This window comes from Brachionichthys hirsutus, chromosome 2 (assembly GCF_040956055.1).
Source record: "Brachionichthys hirsutus isolate HB-005 chromosome 2, CSIRO-AGI_Bhir_v1, whole genome shotgun sequence".
NCBI lineage: Eukaryota > Metazoa > Chordata > Actinopteri > Lophiiformes > Brachionichthyidae > Brachionichthys > Brachionichthys hirsutus.
The window spans coordinates 4,488,647-4,503,970 of NC_090898.1; the positions used below are offsets into that span (position 1 = coordinate 4,488,647).

General features: G+C 43.5%; 1 protein-coding gene across 1 annotated transcript; it reads right to left on the minus strand.

Moving 5' to 3' along the window:
- Positions 1-445: 445 nt before the first annotated feature.
- On the minus strand, positions 446-12,603 carry brpf3b (bromodomain and PHD finger containing, 3b). The gene is made up of 12 exons (XM_068743327.1): positions 11,087-12,603; positions 8,044-8,200; positions 7,730-7,861; positions 7,164-7,292; positions 6,359-6,671; positions 4,313-4,603; positions 3,087-3,665; positions 2,364-2,445; positions 2,192-2,280; positions 1,247-1,341; positions 919-1,073; positions 446-668 (listed from the first exon to the last, which is right to left on the minus strand). Exons 1-12 carry the CDS (start codon positions 12,601-12,603, stop codon positions 485-487), a joined length of 3,723 nt encoding a protein of 1,240 aa, XP_068599428.1. The 3' UTR covers positions 446-484.
- Positions 12,604-15,324: the final 2,721 nt, after the last annotated feature.

The following is a 15,324-nucleotide window of genomic DNA, read 5'->3' on the forward strand; positions in this document are numbered from 1 at the left end:
CATTTATAACATACAAGTGTCTTTGTAAAAAGGCTAAAATGTAAGAAGCTGTGTTGTATCAAAGATGGCCGTTATCCCATTCATACGTCTTCTGGGTTAAATGTGTCAACTCTGTTTTCTGACACTTTGAGTCCTTGGCAGTAGCATTATATAAAATACAGGGGAATTCCTTTACATTCGACTCAGACGGCATCAACGGACCCACGGGGGACGCCGTTACCTGGATACACCCTCAACGTGGCATTAACGCCATGTCCGCTGCAGCATCATGGGAAGTAAAGGTAACCTCAGTCACACCCGGAGCTTCACGTCTACGGCAATGACTCGAACGCAAACGTTTCTGCAGTAGTGGTTCGCTAACGAAGTACGGTCCAGAGCGCCGCAGTGTGAACACGAGTCCAACTGGCCGCAGCGCTCGGCCCATTGGCTGCTTTGCAACCAATGAGAAATGCATAGTGGTCGGCCGTGGCCCGGCCGCCGTCCTCTACAGGTAGCTGGAGACCACGAAGCCCCGACTGTGGCTGACTCGGCTCTGGTGGATCACGGCGCGGTCGTACGCCACCTGAACGGACTTGCGGATGCTGGACTTGCGGCCCTCCATTATGCGCAGTTTGTCCGCCGTGTCGTCGACGCCCAGGGGGGTCACCTTGTCGCGAGGGAGCCACTGCCTGCAGCACCAATCACAGATTGGGAGAGTTACGGTTTTTACGTACCCGTTTGTGTGCTCTGAGTATACATATGACTAAAATGTATATAAATGAATATTTTGAAAATAAAAAAAACCCCCAAGTATTTGTGTTTTTTTTCACGTTTAAAATGTCGCGGTCGTTGTCTCCAGTGTACGAATCACCGATCTAAAAAGCACCGAACCGAAGCGTCTCCGCGCGGGCCCATCCAGCATGTCTGTTTGAGCCTCACCATGTCCGCTTGTTGTCAAAGAACAGCACCAGGTACAGCCTCTCGTCGGCCTCCTCCTGCTTCTGTTCCCCCAAATGCAGGACATCTTTGGGCGGGACGGGGATGGGCACCCCGTTGTGCAGCAGACCCTCCTCGGGCATTTCTGGGTCGATGACCTGGAAGGAGCCCACGGGTCAGTCAAATGGGAAACCAGATCGTACTGTGTGGGACACAGATGCTCTATAATTCGTCCAAATCACATTAGAACTCACTCATTTTAATGTCCTCAAATGTGGTTAGTCTCAACACCTGTCGCATTTAATTTATATTAGGTAGAAATAGGGATTACCAGCGCGGGATAGGAGGGATATCCACGACACTTGGCCCAGACCAGCTCAAGAGGCTCCAGCTCGGTCTCACCGTCGGACATTTTGCTGCTGTTTCCTGGAAAACAAAAACGCAGCAAACAAGGACATCATTTTAGGAAGAGAAAGAAAATAAAGGACATTACCACACGCATTCTTACATTTAGGTTGTTAACATTTAAATATTCAGACATTACCAAGGAAAAATGTATAGGATGAGCTTTTATGGTACAGAAGGAAAAATGCAACATCATTTAGGTTAATAAACAAAACTAGTGCACTGTCAGCTTGTCTCCAAAATGTCTCATCTTCACTGTCCCTCTCATTGCCTCATTTACAATCCAATCAAACCTGATCACTCCCGAGGAGAACCTCAGCATCTTCACCTCCTCCACTTCTAGCTCTGCCTCCTGTCTTTTCCTCAGGTCCACCGTCTCTAAGCCGTCCATCATGGCTGGCCTCACCACTGTCTGGTAGACCTTTCCCTTCATCCTCGCTGACAACCAACACATCAACCTTTCTCCTCATCATCATGTCCACCAGCTCTCTAGCTTTGTCCCAACATTTAAAGTCTCTACTCTCAGTCCTAACCGCTTCCATTCCCTCTTCTCTCGCTGCTAATGCACCCGTCTTCCTCCTCTTCTTCGTCTCTGTCTTTGACCCATAGTAATCCAATTTCCAGCAGCGGCTGGCGGTCGTTGTTAACCCAGGCCTCGACTGATCCGGAATTACTTTATTTACGCTGATTCGCATGTCAGATTTGGCACATTTCTCCGCCGGACGGCATTCCTGACGCAACTCTCTGCATTTATCCGGGCTTGAGACCGGCACAAGGGAGAAACTGGCAATGCTATGTTAGCTCCTGCTAACCGCACTACCCATGAGGCTGCATGAATGAATGAATAGACAAAACAACCACGCAAAATTACCAGTGTAATCCAAGTCTCCATTGAGTATCTCCAGGAAAGGAACTTTGGAAAGAGATGGTTTCCCAAGGCTTCGCTTGGGAGCTGAGCTGCTGTGAGACAGGAAACTGTAAACAAACTGTTGAAATAATTACCATGATCACACCAGCACTGACAACAGACAACTATATCTTACATTTCTTTGTGCAGGACTGGACAAGGCCGGCATTCAGCATCAGACCCACAATCGTGGTGCTTATTGAAGCCATTGGTCAGTCCTGAAAGAAGATGAGAGCAATCTGAGCAGAACTGATGCTGGAAAAAACCGGAAAAAACTGGATAGAAAATCCATGAGATGGAAGGAAGCGGATTATGTCCAGGGGTGGGAGTACAGTTTACTTCTTCTCACTCCTTTTTGAATATTCTTTTCATTATGTTTTCTTTCTTTCTTTTTATTTATGTATTCGATAAATAAACAATTAAATTCAATGAATGTCACATAGACAACACCACCACTGTCCAGAGCTATGAGGACAGTCAGTCCAAAGAAGTATATCCCATGCTAATCAGGTATTTGCTTTATCGATCTGGTAGGCAAAACAACTTTAGGTTGTTTCCACATAACATCGAACCTGAAGGGACAAACTACCAACAGATAAAGGTTGTTTTGTTTTTGTTCAGTGAGAGCAGATGGATGCTGAGTGTTTCCTGAAAGCTTAAAAACTACACTTTAACGCAAGTTTACTTTGAGACACACACCGAACAAATCAGTCTTTTTATTTGCTGTCTGACATCATCATTTCCTGACTGATGAATGTAAACTCAGAACATTCTAATACGAGTGTTTCCAGTGTGCTCTAAAGGCGCTGAGGAGGGAAGAAATGTTCAATATAGTGAATAAGAACAACAAGCTTCTCACCACGTTCTCGTGCATGTTTTGGTGTTATCTCAGAGAGCGTGTCTTGACTGGAGGTCCATTTTTCATTAAGGGTGGGGGGTCCTGGACTTTTCTGTGGGGTCTTGGTTGGTGTGGAGGATGGGTTGCAACCTGTAGAGGTGTTTACCGCAGGTACGCTGCTTACATGATTGTCCTGCAGCCCCTTTCCATTTTGCATAGGGCTGTCTCTCTCTCTGAAAAGCTTGGCTCCATTTTTTGCCTTCTTGAACAACACAGAGGTTCTTCGTCCCACTCCTCCAGTGGTGGGCCGTGGAGGGACCCGGAGCTCCGGCAGGCCGTTGGCAACCTCTTGTCCTTCACTGTGCAAAATGGGAGGAGGAGACGCCGGCTTCTCCAGGGCTTTAGTGCAATTAGTGTTCTCTGCTGGGCCATCTGAAATGTCGCTGTCCAGCTTTAGGTGTTTGCAGAGCCAGGCGGGGCACTGGGGCTCCCCTGTGATTGGCCTCAGGGTGGGGGGCTCCAGAGGTGCATCCCCCCGTCGTGGAGAAGGAGCCAGCCCTGTCGGTTCCAGAGTTGGCGGCGAGGTAAATTTCAGGCCTCCTGGAAGATAAGAGGAGACAAATGTAATAAAGTGCACTCAGCATTTTTTGAGATGAAGACCCATTTAGTATGTAGCGTGATGTGGTGGTGTAATACTCAACATGGCATCACTTCATAATGATCTCATTCTAACGACTGAAACAAGTCCCGGCGAGTTGAAGCGTTTCTGGATACATGAACGACTTCGGGACGCGCGAGTAAGAAACTTTCCTCTCACAACATGGCCGTTATTTCACGAGTCAGCTGACACAGATCACAGGTTCTCTGCTGCCCTCCTCTGTGGTAGCGAGAGAACGATTGTCTGGATTAGCCTGTGGTCAGAAGTGGGATGATATGGCGTGACTGTATGTGGCCGATGGAGAGTGGTGAGTCCATGAGAGTGATGTACAGAAGAGGTGCAGACATAGAGCGCACTGGGAAAGAGAGGAGTTGTGAGGCAGCCATGGCTAACGAGACTCTGTGGGCCCCTACTTACTAGACTGGAGACAGTGGGGTTGTTGGGGTTGGTGCGTGGGGGGGACCCTGGCTCAATTACCTGAGGACAATGTTCTGTTAGCTCATTTTAACTGGTCTTATTGAATAAAATAGGCTTTTTTTTAAGGTTCATGCATTGGCAGCTGAAACACCAGCGATTCGGATCCACCCACCTTTGTCTAAACACGAAGAGCCATTTTCTGCTTTGGCATCTTTATCGTCCTCTTCCTCGTCGTCGCCGTCCTCGTCGTCTTCTTTCAGGTGTCCATTGCGAAGGCTGTGGCGCAAGTGTTGGCCCTGTCTGTAGCGGATGTTGTTGATCTCGCGACGAAGCAGGCGGATGCGTCGAGTCCTGGCGCCGCTGCATCGCATGGATGTGACGAAGTCCAGCTTGTCTAACAACTCCTTCAACTGCTCCTCCACCGTCATGTGGATCCGGTTGTCTGGGTCCAGTACACTGTCAACTGGACAGAACAGGAAGGCGTTAGGTTGACAGCGAACCGAGACACGGCGTAACGCGAAGAGACAACAAAATACAGCCGACGAGCAAACCCAAATACACCAAGGTGAATCGAATCAATAGGCCAAGCCGCCCAATTTATTGAAATCCAATTCTCAACATTGAATTTGGTGATCATCATAATTACACATAATCTCATGCCGCCTGCAAACATGGAGCAGTCAGACCGAAATGAACAACGTGAAGCAGGTAAAATGAGACATGCATCAGTGTCATATACCGCCAGCATCTGTGCCGACTCGGTCGCTCGTCGGTCCGTGTTAAATTAACGTAAGTACATTATGCTGCGTCATGATTCCGTAAATGAGGAGTAGAAAGAGACAATTTCCTCTCGGTAGACTTCGTGGGTGAGACCGCAGAAACTGTTGTACACTCGATTCGCTCGCTTTCCGGTACGTCGTAAGAACACCTCGTAAGCAGAAAAACACGACAGAGCAGCGCGTTCGTAAAGTCGACAACTACCTATAATCTGACCTATAAACAAAACGGTAACTGTATTCATTTTACACCATGATAAAATATATGTTGAAATGAATTAAATGAACTACAATTTAAAATATTAAATAATGGGTCTTAACTCATTCAATGCCATTCTCGTCTAAAGACGCTTTTTCGAACCCAAACATTCAATGCTAACCCTGACATTGAAATCGGCCTCTTTTCAACGGCCCATAACTCCAGAATCACAGGAACACACTTTTTTTTTCTGATGAAAGAGGAGATTTTCATCTTTCTTTTCTCATTCTGAGCTGAAAATTGCTGGCACTCAATGAGTTAAATATTATTAAACCCATGTTTTCATTATTGTGCATTCTGTCTACCTTCTACAGAATTTGGCAAAACAGAGACATGCAGGCAGTTGGGGATTTTCACTGCATAATGAAAACAGCTGAGATTTTCACTCTTTAAGAGGGAGAAGACTCAAATGTGTCAAATAAATAAATAAAAATCACCCCAAATTGTAGACTTTGAAATGGTTGAAAGTATTTTTGTTTGTCTAGTGTGCTAGTGTCTTATCAATTATGTAAACATTAACCTTCAGCATTGGCTGCTCTGGCAGATACAGCGCGTGTTGTTCCACTGCTGTACTACGTGTCGGCACACATGCGCTTATAATTTAGTCTTAATCATTTCAAATCCGTCTGTTTCGTTTAAGTGGACCACCAGGAAAAATACTACAGACGCATCTGCGTTTATGGCAGAGGTTTTAACAATGAAGCGATAACAACATTACAACTGATTATTCTGTCAGGGTTGTGATCATCTCATCTACAGCCCCCTATCCCCCCCGCGGGTCACGGGTCTCCTGGGGCTGGTTACGGGTGAGAGGCATGGTGACCCCGGCTGATTGGATTGGTTGGTGGTTTTATGCACTATTCTCTTGAGGCCTTGAATTAGAGCTTTTACTTTTTTCTGCTTTTGTGTAAACAAGTTTGACTTGTTTTCCAGCATTTTCCTTTCCTCACTTTGATGAATTAGACAGCTTAGTTATTTTAGACCATTCTGATATATTACATTAATCCTGTTTGTACTCTAATTACTAGTTTCTTTCTTAGGAGTTGGGAAAGATAGAAGTCAGACTCATTACATTATGCCCAAATTTGTGTATTACTAAAAATATATATCTACTTTTTTACTGTATGTATGTATTTAAATAAAATAAAGTATAACATTACAAGAAATGACAACTGCGACATACCATCCTCCCAGGTACAACTGTAAAAGTCTCTCTTTTGCGGGGACTCTGGGTACAGCATGCCGGAGTCCAGGTCCAGGCCGGTGTTGGTGGATTGTCGCTGCGCATGGCGCAAGATGGCTCCCCCCAATTCTCTAAGACGCAGTGCCGCCCGGTGAAAGACCGTGTCGTAGGTATTGTAGAGGAGACAGTTGGATACCATCAGGTTGAAGTCAGTCTCGAGGTCAGCAACAGAGCGGTAGGCATGACTCTCAAGCTTAGAAACCATCGTGGAAAAGTCCATGGGCTGACTGATGAACTCCAGGTAGTCCGGAACCTGAGGACAAGATATCAGCATGAAAGAGAAAGTTCGGTAAAAAGGTAAAAACCTGTGCAGCTAAAACAGGTCAGAGGAAACGTTGGATAGCGTTAAAGAAAGACGTATCGCAACAAGGAACATTCAATAATCACCTTGAAAATGTGTAATGATGGACAAGACCTAAATATCATCCTTCAACTGGACAGGCTGTCATCTACAGCATAAAAGGGAGACTTTTCTTGTCTACAGTAAATATAAAACTTGTGTTTCTCCATAGCAACAATGACCGAAGTTCAAAGAACTCAAACCTGTCAGCTCTCAACCTAAAGGTGGATCTCTAGTCCTGTGTTTTGGTGTTAAGTGACATTAGATGTCTCATTTAAAGAAATGTCTGAAATGGGAGAACGAGGAAAGAACTTCTGGAATCGTCTGCCCATCTCGCTTTGTCGCTCTCTTTCCTCTGTATACATGCCCCAGGCCTCATCACTGCAGCAGTGAAATATCGCTAACCTCCTTAATGTCGACCGGCTGTGCAAAGATCTTTGCGGCGTCTTTCTCCTGTAGCTGCTCCAGAGTAGCGCGGAGCAGCACCAACATCGGCGTCAACTGCATCTCCAGCGCTGCCTGATGAACTTTGACCTGCAGTTGTCAGAGGATATGAACCATACGGGATGCTGACACAACTTTTTAAAAGATGGCTGAAAGCAATTATTTAACATGTCAAATGTAATAGCATAAAATTATATCTAAAAAATGTTTCACAATGAGACTCATCTTAAGTGGTTGCGGTTAGCGTTCAAGCAGCCAATCAGGTGCCTCATATGAATCGCATATTCAATTGCTTTTATATTTAATAAGGGATGTGCTTGTTTACTTTTGGTACGCCACCTGCTGCCATTCGATCGTGTTAGGGAAAAAAGTCTGCGTATAATCTCTATATGACAAATATATATGTGAGACTACCCAAACGCAGCAGAACTTCAGAGTCATATATGACAACACCTTATAATTTTAAATATTTATTTTGTTACCACAACTCTCATTTCTAGCATGTGAAATTTAACTGTGGAGGTTACCTGTTCCCGTTTGAGTTTCTCCCTCTTCCGGATGAGCTCTACGAGCAACCTGGCTTTTTCGAGGTCGTGCCGCAGCTTCTGCCAATATCTCAGAGCTTCTCTTGCAGCAGAAACCTTTGAATCCACTTCAGGCTGTAGAGAGCAGTTGATTGTTTTTCAGTTCCATTTTTTTTATAAACAGCGCTCAATTGATGTGTCTGTAGGCAATCACAAAATCTTTAACACTAAATCTTTTACACTAAAAGAAAACTACAAATCAGAAATGGAATCATCACATTAGCCAGAAAGCTTTTAGTTTGATTCTGGAGCCTGACCTGTTCGGTATTCCTTTGGGTTTGGATGATAGCGTGCAAACGCCTGACGAGTGGCACGCCGTTCCTCGACTGACGCTTTAGTAACCAGTAGCTGTGTAGTCTCTGCATGAACTGGTTCTTCCTCTGGAGGATGATTCCTTTGGAGATGATGTTCAGCCTGTAGAATACACAAAGATGCAGGTTGTTACTCTAAACCTGATGTGAAGTACAATGAAACATCCTTGAGTTATCCTCCCGTGGAACATGCTTTACTTTCAGTCAGTGGAGTCGGCTTAAATATTTCCTTTTGATAAAGCTTATAATTTGGGCAAGCTTAGGCTAGCTATGCTGCTATACCTTGAGCCTGCTTGGGGACTTCCCATGATGCACTGGGCATGTCTTCTCTTTAATTTCGTGTCTCATTAAATCATGTTACTAACTTGACTCTTCCCTGGAGTCTTTGTGCTTTATCAGACGATCTCCTGCTGGGATCATGGTTGAACATTAATATTATACAGACATAAGAGCGTTCCGAGATATGAGCCGGCCTGCGAGCAAAATTTGGCTTTGAGATGCAAGCATAAATTTGAGATATGAGCAACATGCTGATGCTGGATCGCTCCAAATGCGCTTCACTCGTTCAGTGAGTTTCACTGTATTTGTGAATATTATTTATAAGGATGGCAGTGAGAAGAAAAAACGCATGATGACAATAGAGATGAAGCTGGAAATGATCGATAAACATGACCGTGGTGTCCGTGTAAGTGTTTTGGCACGTCAGTACGAGCGGAGTACATCAACGATACATACAATCCTCAAACAGAAGGATGCTATCAGGAACACAAAGCCTTCCAAAGGCTCGACTATTATGTCTGAGTCTATGTAAGTGTACGTGTAAAGGTACAACTCTCTCTCTCCCCCTCCTCACTTCACACAACCATTAACCATCTGTCTCAAAGGTAAAACTCCTGAAACCACATTTTATATACACCAATACTGTACAGAATTTATTATACCATTTTGTGTGTATTTATATACTGATTAAAAACTTTTTTTTCATTGGTATTAGCGTTGATAAAAGTGTTTTCCAGAACAGAGTTATTTTCAGCTATTTTATATGGGAAACATTTATTTTACATAGGCGCTCGGTCCAGGAATGAATCATACTCATATATCGAGGTATTGCTGTAACTACCTCCACCGAGGAGGGGGTGATGTAATCACCGGCATCGGGTTGTTTGTTTGTCTGTCTGTTAGTAAGATAACGCAAAACGTTCTGGATGGATCTTGACAACATTTTCAGGAAATGTTGGGAATGTTACCAAGGTAACCAGATGACTCAATTTTGATGATTCAGTGTCGCAATACAAAAAAAGTCCGGATTTTCCCATTTATTTATAACGGAGACTCTTTCCAAAAATCCTATCTTGTAAAATATGCATTCAATTCACTCACCAAAAATCAGTCATAAAGCGGTCCGATATGCACTATCATGAAAAATGTCGTCTGGATCTGATATGGAATGAGGTCGGGGGGGGGGGAAATAACATAACATTGAAAACCCCATTTATGGATTTAAAAATCAGTTAAAAATAGACATCAACTCCGATTCACTGTTACTTGCGATGGCATGACCCGCGACCGGGTAACGGACGAAGCGGTTCGGAAAATTATGAATGAAAGTCTGGTGTATAAAGATACCAAGAACAATTTATAACCTTTTGATGATGCTCCAGATCACCATGTAGATGCTGTAAATCCAATTACGAGGGGAATGAGCTGCTTGGCGGAGGTCTGCGCTCTCCGAGTGCTTTTCTAGCCATCACTGCCATTATTATACTCATTACTATTATCATTATGGATCTGCAGTGTTGCTATTGTATTAATAAATACTAAAACTGTAAGTTTTCTATTAAATCTACCAGATGCTGCAATTCTACATCAAGCAATCTAATTAATTATGGGTGTGTGAAATATATCATCAATGTGATCTTATATTTCTTTGAATTGATCTGTCATTATCTTAAAAAAACAATCACAAACACACATTGTGAGTCCATGTAGATGTTGCCTCCTGTAGCTTAACAGAACAGACTGTGTGCACTCAGAAAGCACAGATACTGAAAAACAAGTGGAAAAAACAGCATCGAGAAACAAACCGGATCACCACCAGCATCGCCATCTATGCCGTCGGCCAAAGTGTGCATCATCCCGTGTACGCATGAGGATTTGTTATTAGTTTCACGGCAAACGATAAAGACTTTGGTTGCACCATGAACATTTTTTCTCCACCAGCACCATTTATACACACAATTATGAGACTGATAGAAGAAACAAATGGTTTATGTTTCCTCCCAAAACTGTTGGACCACATCGCCATCAGAGTTTTAAAAGTTTCACTCGTAATTATAAATATTTGCCTCAAATTCTGAAAATATATGGCTCAGCTAAAGAAAATCCGGCCATCCATCTCCTACTGCTTCTCCAGAGCTGGGGCGCGGAGTCAGCCTGAGCAGCGATGCCCAGACTCCCCTCTCCCCAGAGACCTCCTCCAGCGCTTCCGGGGGGGATCCTGAGGTGTTTCCAGACCAACCGAGAGTTTCCAATTAAATGTTGATGAGTTCACAAAATGACACATTGAATTAATGTTCCTGACCTCTGGAGACATAAAACATTCTCCCTGCAGTGTATAGAGAGATGCTAAATGTTTCTGTGTATGTATGTGTATATATACACACAATACACGACAAATATATGTAAATGCATAGAGAGATCAATGTTAGTAGAGATCACTAGGCAACTTGTTTCTACTGATATGATTAGTATGCAATGATTGATATTTATACATTCTGAAGGATGCAAAATATTAAAAGACAAAATAAAATAAACAAAAACACAGAAAAAATTATTGCGTCAATGTTGTACACCCCCAGCCTTCTCTTGGGCTTATTAATGCATGTTACAAATTTGATGAAAATTATATTATCAATTATTATGAGTATATAAAAGGAATATAAAACCGTAAGCTGTTTTTGCCAAGAGAACCACGGTTAAAGAAACTAACCTGCTTGTGGGGATTTGAGGAACTGCCACTTGTGCTGTTGAATCTGTGGGTTTCTGCCCTCTCTTTTTATCCGTCTTCTTGGTATTTCTTTCAGACGTTCTGCCTTTTTTTGGTGTCGCGGGAGCCTCTGTGTAGGCGCTCCGTCCTCGACTCGCTCTCCCTCTGCTGCCCACCACTCTTCCTTCGCTGTCCTCATCTGATACGGACTCCTGTCCTGGCGGTGAATGAACCTCACAGAATGCAGTCTTTTTAACAGAGAATGTGGTCCCGTTGATGTTTGTCTCTCGCACAGGCTCTATCTTCATGAAAAGGCCGGCACGCTGAGCACATGTTACATGAAATGCAGTGTAACAGTTGGCCTTGTGGCATTGTATAGATGCACCCCGTCCCTTCTGCTTACACAAGTAGCAGGTCAATTTCCAGCGTGCTGGGGGAATGTTACTGATCCCTTCTACTGGTTCTAGAAATACCGTGTTGGAAAAGCAGACCTCAGGGATCCAGATGGCACAGACCACATGTGCCCAACGTGCATCAGTCGTTTGCTTGAAGGCACCGCCGCGATTCGGACACAGAACACAGTCAACGGGTCTCTGAGGAGACTGAAGGCAACAGCGGCAAAGCCACTGACCCTCAGGGATGTAGGGCACCCCGTAACACTCCTGATGCACAGCCAGGTTACAGGAGTCGCAAAAGAGGATGACGTTGCTGTTCAGGCACTCATCGTCCAGGCACACACAACAAAAGGCATCGGCGTCAATAGTGTTTTGAGAGGTCACCCGGCTGCGGGATTCCTGGTACGCTTCCTCCTCCAGTCGGTCGATCAGCAGCTCAAAGGTGTCCGGAGAGACCACCGAATAACCCTCTGAAGTCCGGCCTGCATTGACCATCTCCAGCCAGGCGGCGTCTTCTTCATCCATGTCATATTCTGCTTCGGCTTCCTGCTCCTCAGCAAAGCGTTCTATGTAACGATAATACGCTGTAGGCAGAGGGGGTACCTCGACTGGCACAAATGTTTCGAGAACATGATAACGAGGCTCAGGGAGGGTCATCTGTTGATGTGAGACATTCAGTTTTTCAGGTGTTTGTGAATGAGAGTCAGGGCAGCTGTTCTTGGAAGGTGATGACTTGATAGAAGGACTTTTGGAGTCTTTCCTACGGCTTCGGGGCGTGACAGGTTTGTGGACTGTTTGGGTGCTGCTGGCGGGAGGCGATGACTGCTCACTGTTCTCCTTGTTGCTGTTACACTCACTCATGTCCTGAGCCTTCATCTCATTGTCAGTGACGACTTCTAAGGGCTCCAGAATAGAAATGCGATGAAGCCGACCGTCCAGCTCCACCTCCACCACCTTCTGAGCTTGGGCGTAAGTCAGCGTTTCTCTGCTTGGAGATGCTTTGAGGCTGTAAGGGGATGGGGATCTCTGGCGGGCAGCCCCACACCCACCAACTGTTCCATTGAGCCTCTTGACATCAGCGCCACCTCCTGTAGCCCCCTGGCCTTTGCGACGTGGCTTCCTCATAGGCCGCAGATCAAACTTTCCTCCCTGGTTCGAAATTGAACAAAATAATATAAAATGTGACAGACTGTAATAATAGACATAATTCATCTTTAATTCAATAATACACATGTAAAGGAGATACCGCAGAGTAAGAAATAACATTCCATCATTCTACTTAAGGATACTCTTCATTCGAGACATTTTCTGTGCTATAATATTGTCTTGTTATTCTGTGTTTCTGCTATCTTGGTCAATTATTCAGTAATCACGTGATTTTGAGTACAGTACCTAGATTTGCCAAGAGTTCAATCTCACTTCATGATCATTCTAGAATTAACAGTAATAAGAAAAAAACATGATGGGACGGGTCGCCCAGCGATCAGTAAATCGGTGGTTCAAATCCCAGCTCTGACTGACTGCATATAAAGTTAAGCCAAATTCTCATGAAAACATAACATAATTTGAAATTCTTGACATATCTGGGTAACATAATCTGCAGCGTACACCATTCCTTCCTACAGCCAAAATCAAGTCATGATTAACTAACCAGCTGACGTTAGTGTGGACTAGTGTTTGTCAATGCAATAACGACCAGTTTGGAAAAATTATCTAAAACATTTGAGGACTTTGGCTCGTAAAAAGCTGCCAACTACTATCAGGCTACCCACAACAGAAGGTTTACGTCCAATCAGCTTTCTGGAAATATGACTGATCTGTCCCTGAACCAATCAGCTTTAGCGATACTAAGGTCTAGAATGATCAGCGACAGCGTCCTTGTTTCAGGAGTAAAATGTCAGCCATATTTACAGTTTAGAAATACTAATAAAATCTGTTTGGTAGTTTAAAATTTCACAATAGCATTTTAATACAACAGCAGCATTTTTCCCGCCGGGGTTGATACGAGAAAGGCACAGCATTCCCGTAATTGAACTTAAAAGTACGGCGATGAGTAAAGAGATCAACCAGCTAGCCTGCTAACTTGAACAGATGGGCTGTACCAACTTTAGATGACTTATTATTGTTTTTAACCATTGACAAGCAAAAAAAACAGGTTTAATCGTCACTAAATTTATGTCGTTAAATGTCACGAGTGGTTATATAAGAAATAAACAGTGTTTTAGAAACTTACCTATAATGGCACCTGATTGACACAGCAGCAGTAGCCTCGAAGCTAGTATCTATCGCTAGCCAGCTAGTTTGCTGCTACAGCCGGTATAGTTTCCCAAATTCTGACACTTTAACTTCTTACAAACTCGTTGTTTGGGAGGTAAACAGTCAGTCGCAAAGGCATCACGATGACACAACTGCCATATGTGTAATAATAATGTGAGATATATCTTATCGTCGACCCAATTTTGTGAGTAGGATAAATACTAGCCTCCCACGGCTAGCCTGCTAGCTATTTTCTAGGTTGTATGCTAAACCGGGATGAAGCAAAGTAAAAACATAAGACTTCCGGATACCTTTTCTTTCCAAAATAAAATATTTATTCCAGTAAATAGTGTTTTAATGTTTAATCACCAGTACAACTCAGAATTATTAAATTTCGTTTAGGACTTGGTGAATGACACCATTCTTTTTCCCGGAAAACGTCGTTTTTTATTAGTATCATCCAATACAAATCCCACACTTGAGATTAGTACAGTCGTAGTAGTGAGTTTTTGCAACTTCATCCAATTGCATTTTGCATAGCATTGTGTGAAATTTGTCTCTGAATTATGTTGTTGTTATATTGCATTTTTGATATGTTCTAATACAATACTGTATTTTCTGGGAATGTTGATCTTACCTATATCGTAAAATGCTCTCCAACGTTTTAAAATGATTTATTTTGGAGTGGTACAGCCCTTTGAACCCTTTTTTCTTACAGTGGGAATGAGAAAAGGAACAATTAACTTTAAATTTTAAACAAATAACTTTTCATAAATGCACTGCTTTGAAAATAGACTTTAGATCTAATAAATCAAATAGTTAAAATGACTGGCTGTATGCTTTTGTTCTGATGGCACGTAACGTACGACACTTCCGCTTTTACCTTCATGACAGCGACGCTGAAAGTTTTACCCTCCCCTCTTACGTCACCAACCCCATAATTTTCGCGCGCAAGCCACAAAGGAGTTTTAACTGCAGTTTAACAGTTTGTGATTCATTCAGCGCAGGTTGTTACATTCTAAATACGCAACCTAAAGTGCACGTGTAACATGAGCACAAACATGGACCTTTATTATGGGCAGCAAAATGTTTTCAGGGCCCCAATCAAACGGGTTAACCTTTAGAAGTTTAGAGAGAAGAACCTTTACCCAACCAACGTCCCCTGAGCAAATCTCTGTCAGACAGCAGCCAAATGTGCCATGCCAATCAAGTATGTTCAAAAAAAATACCATGCACTGGAAAAGTGGTCGGCTTGTATGCCAGTAAGTACAGAGGCAGGGTACACCCCGAATGTGTCACCACACAGGCAGTCACTCAAACACACACTATGGAGTAATCAATTCATTTTGAAAGTGGGAGGAAACCGGAGAACACCCACGGACACGGTGAAAACATGCAAACTGCACAGATAGGATTCGAAGCCGATACTAGCTTGCTGCGAGGTGATAGCGCTAACCATTACACCACCTTGCCCATACAGGCATCATATTATGGTATCTACCCTACTTCATATAATACTGTTAATTAAAACACAGATCTTGTTCTTGCCAATCATTATAATTAACAATACGTATATAAAGATGTTATTTT

Excerpts from the sequence above, each read along its gene's own strand:
- brpf3b (XM_068743327.1), bottom strand. The coding sequence starts at position 12,603 with ATGAGGAAGCCACGTCGCAAAGGCCAGGGGGCTACAGGAGGTGGCGCT. Across the intron at positions 7,293-7,729 it reads AGAAACTCAAACGGGAACAG|GTCAAAGTTCATCAGGCAGC; the intron begins GTAACCTCCACA and ends TGACAACTGCAG. Across the intron at positions 1,074-1,246 it reads ATCCCTCCTATCCCGCGCTG|GTCATCGACCCAGAAATGCC; the intron begins GTAATCCCTATT and ends GGCTCCTTCCAG.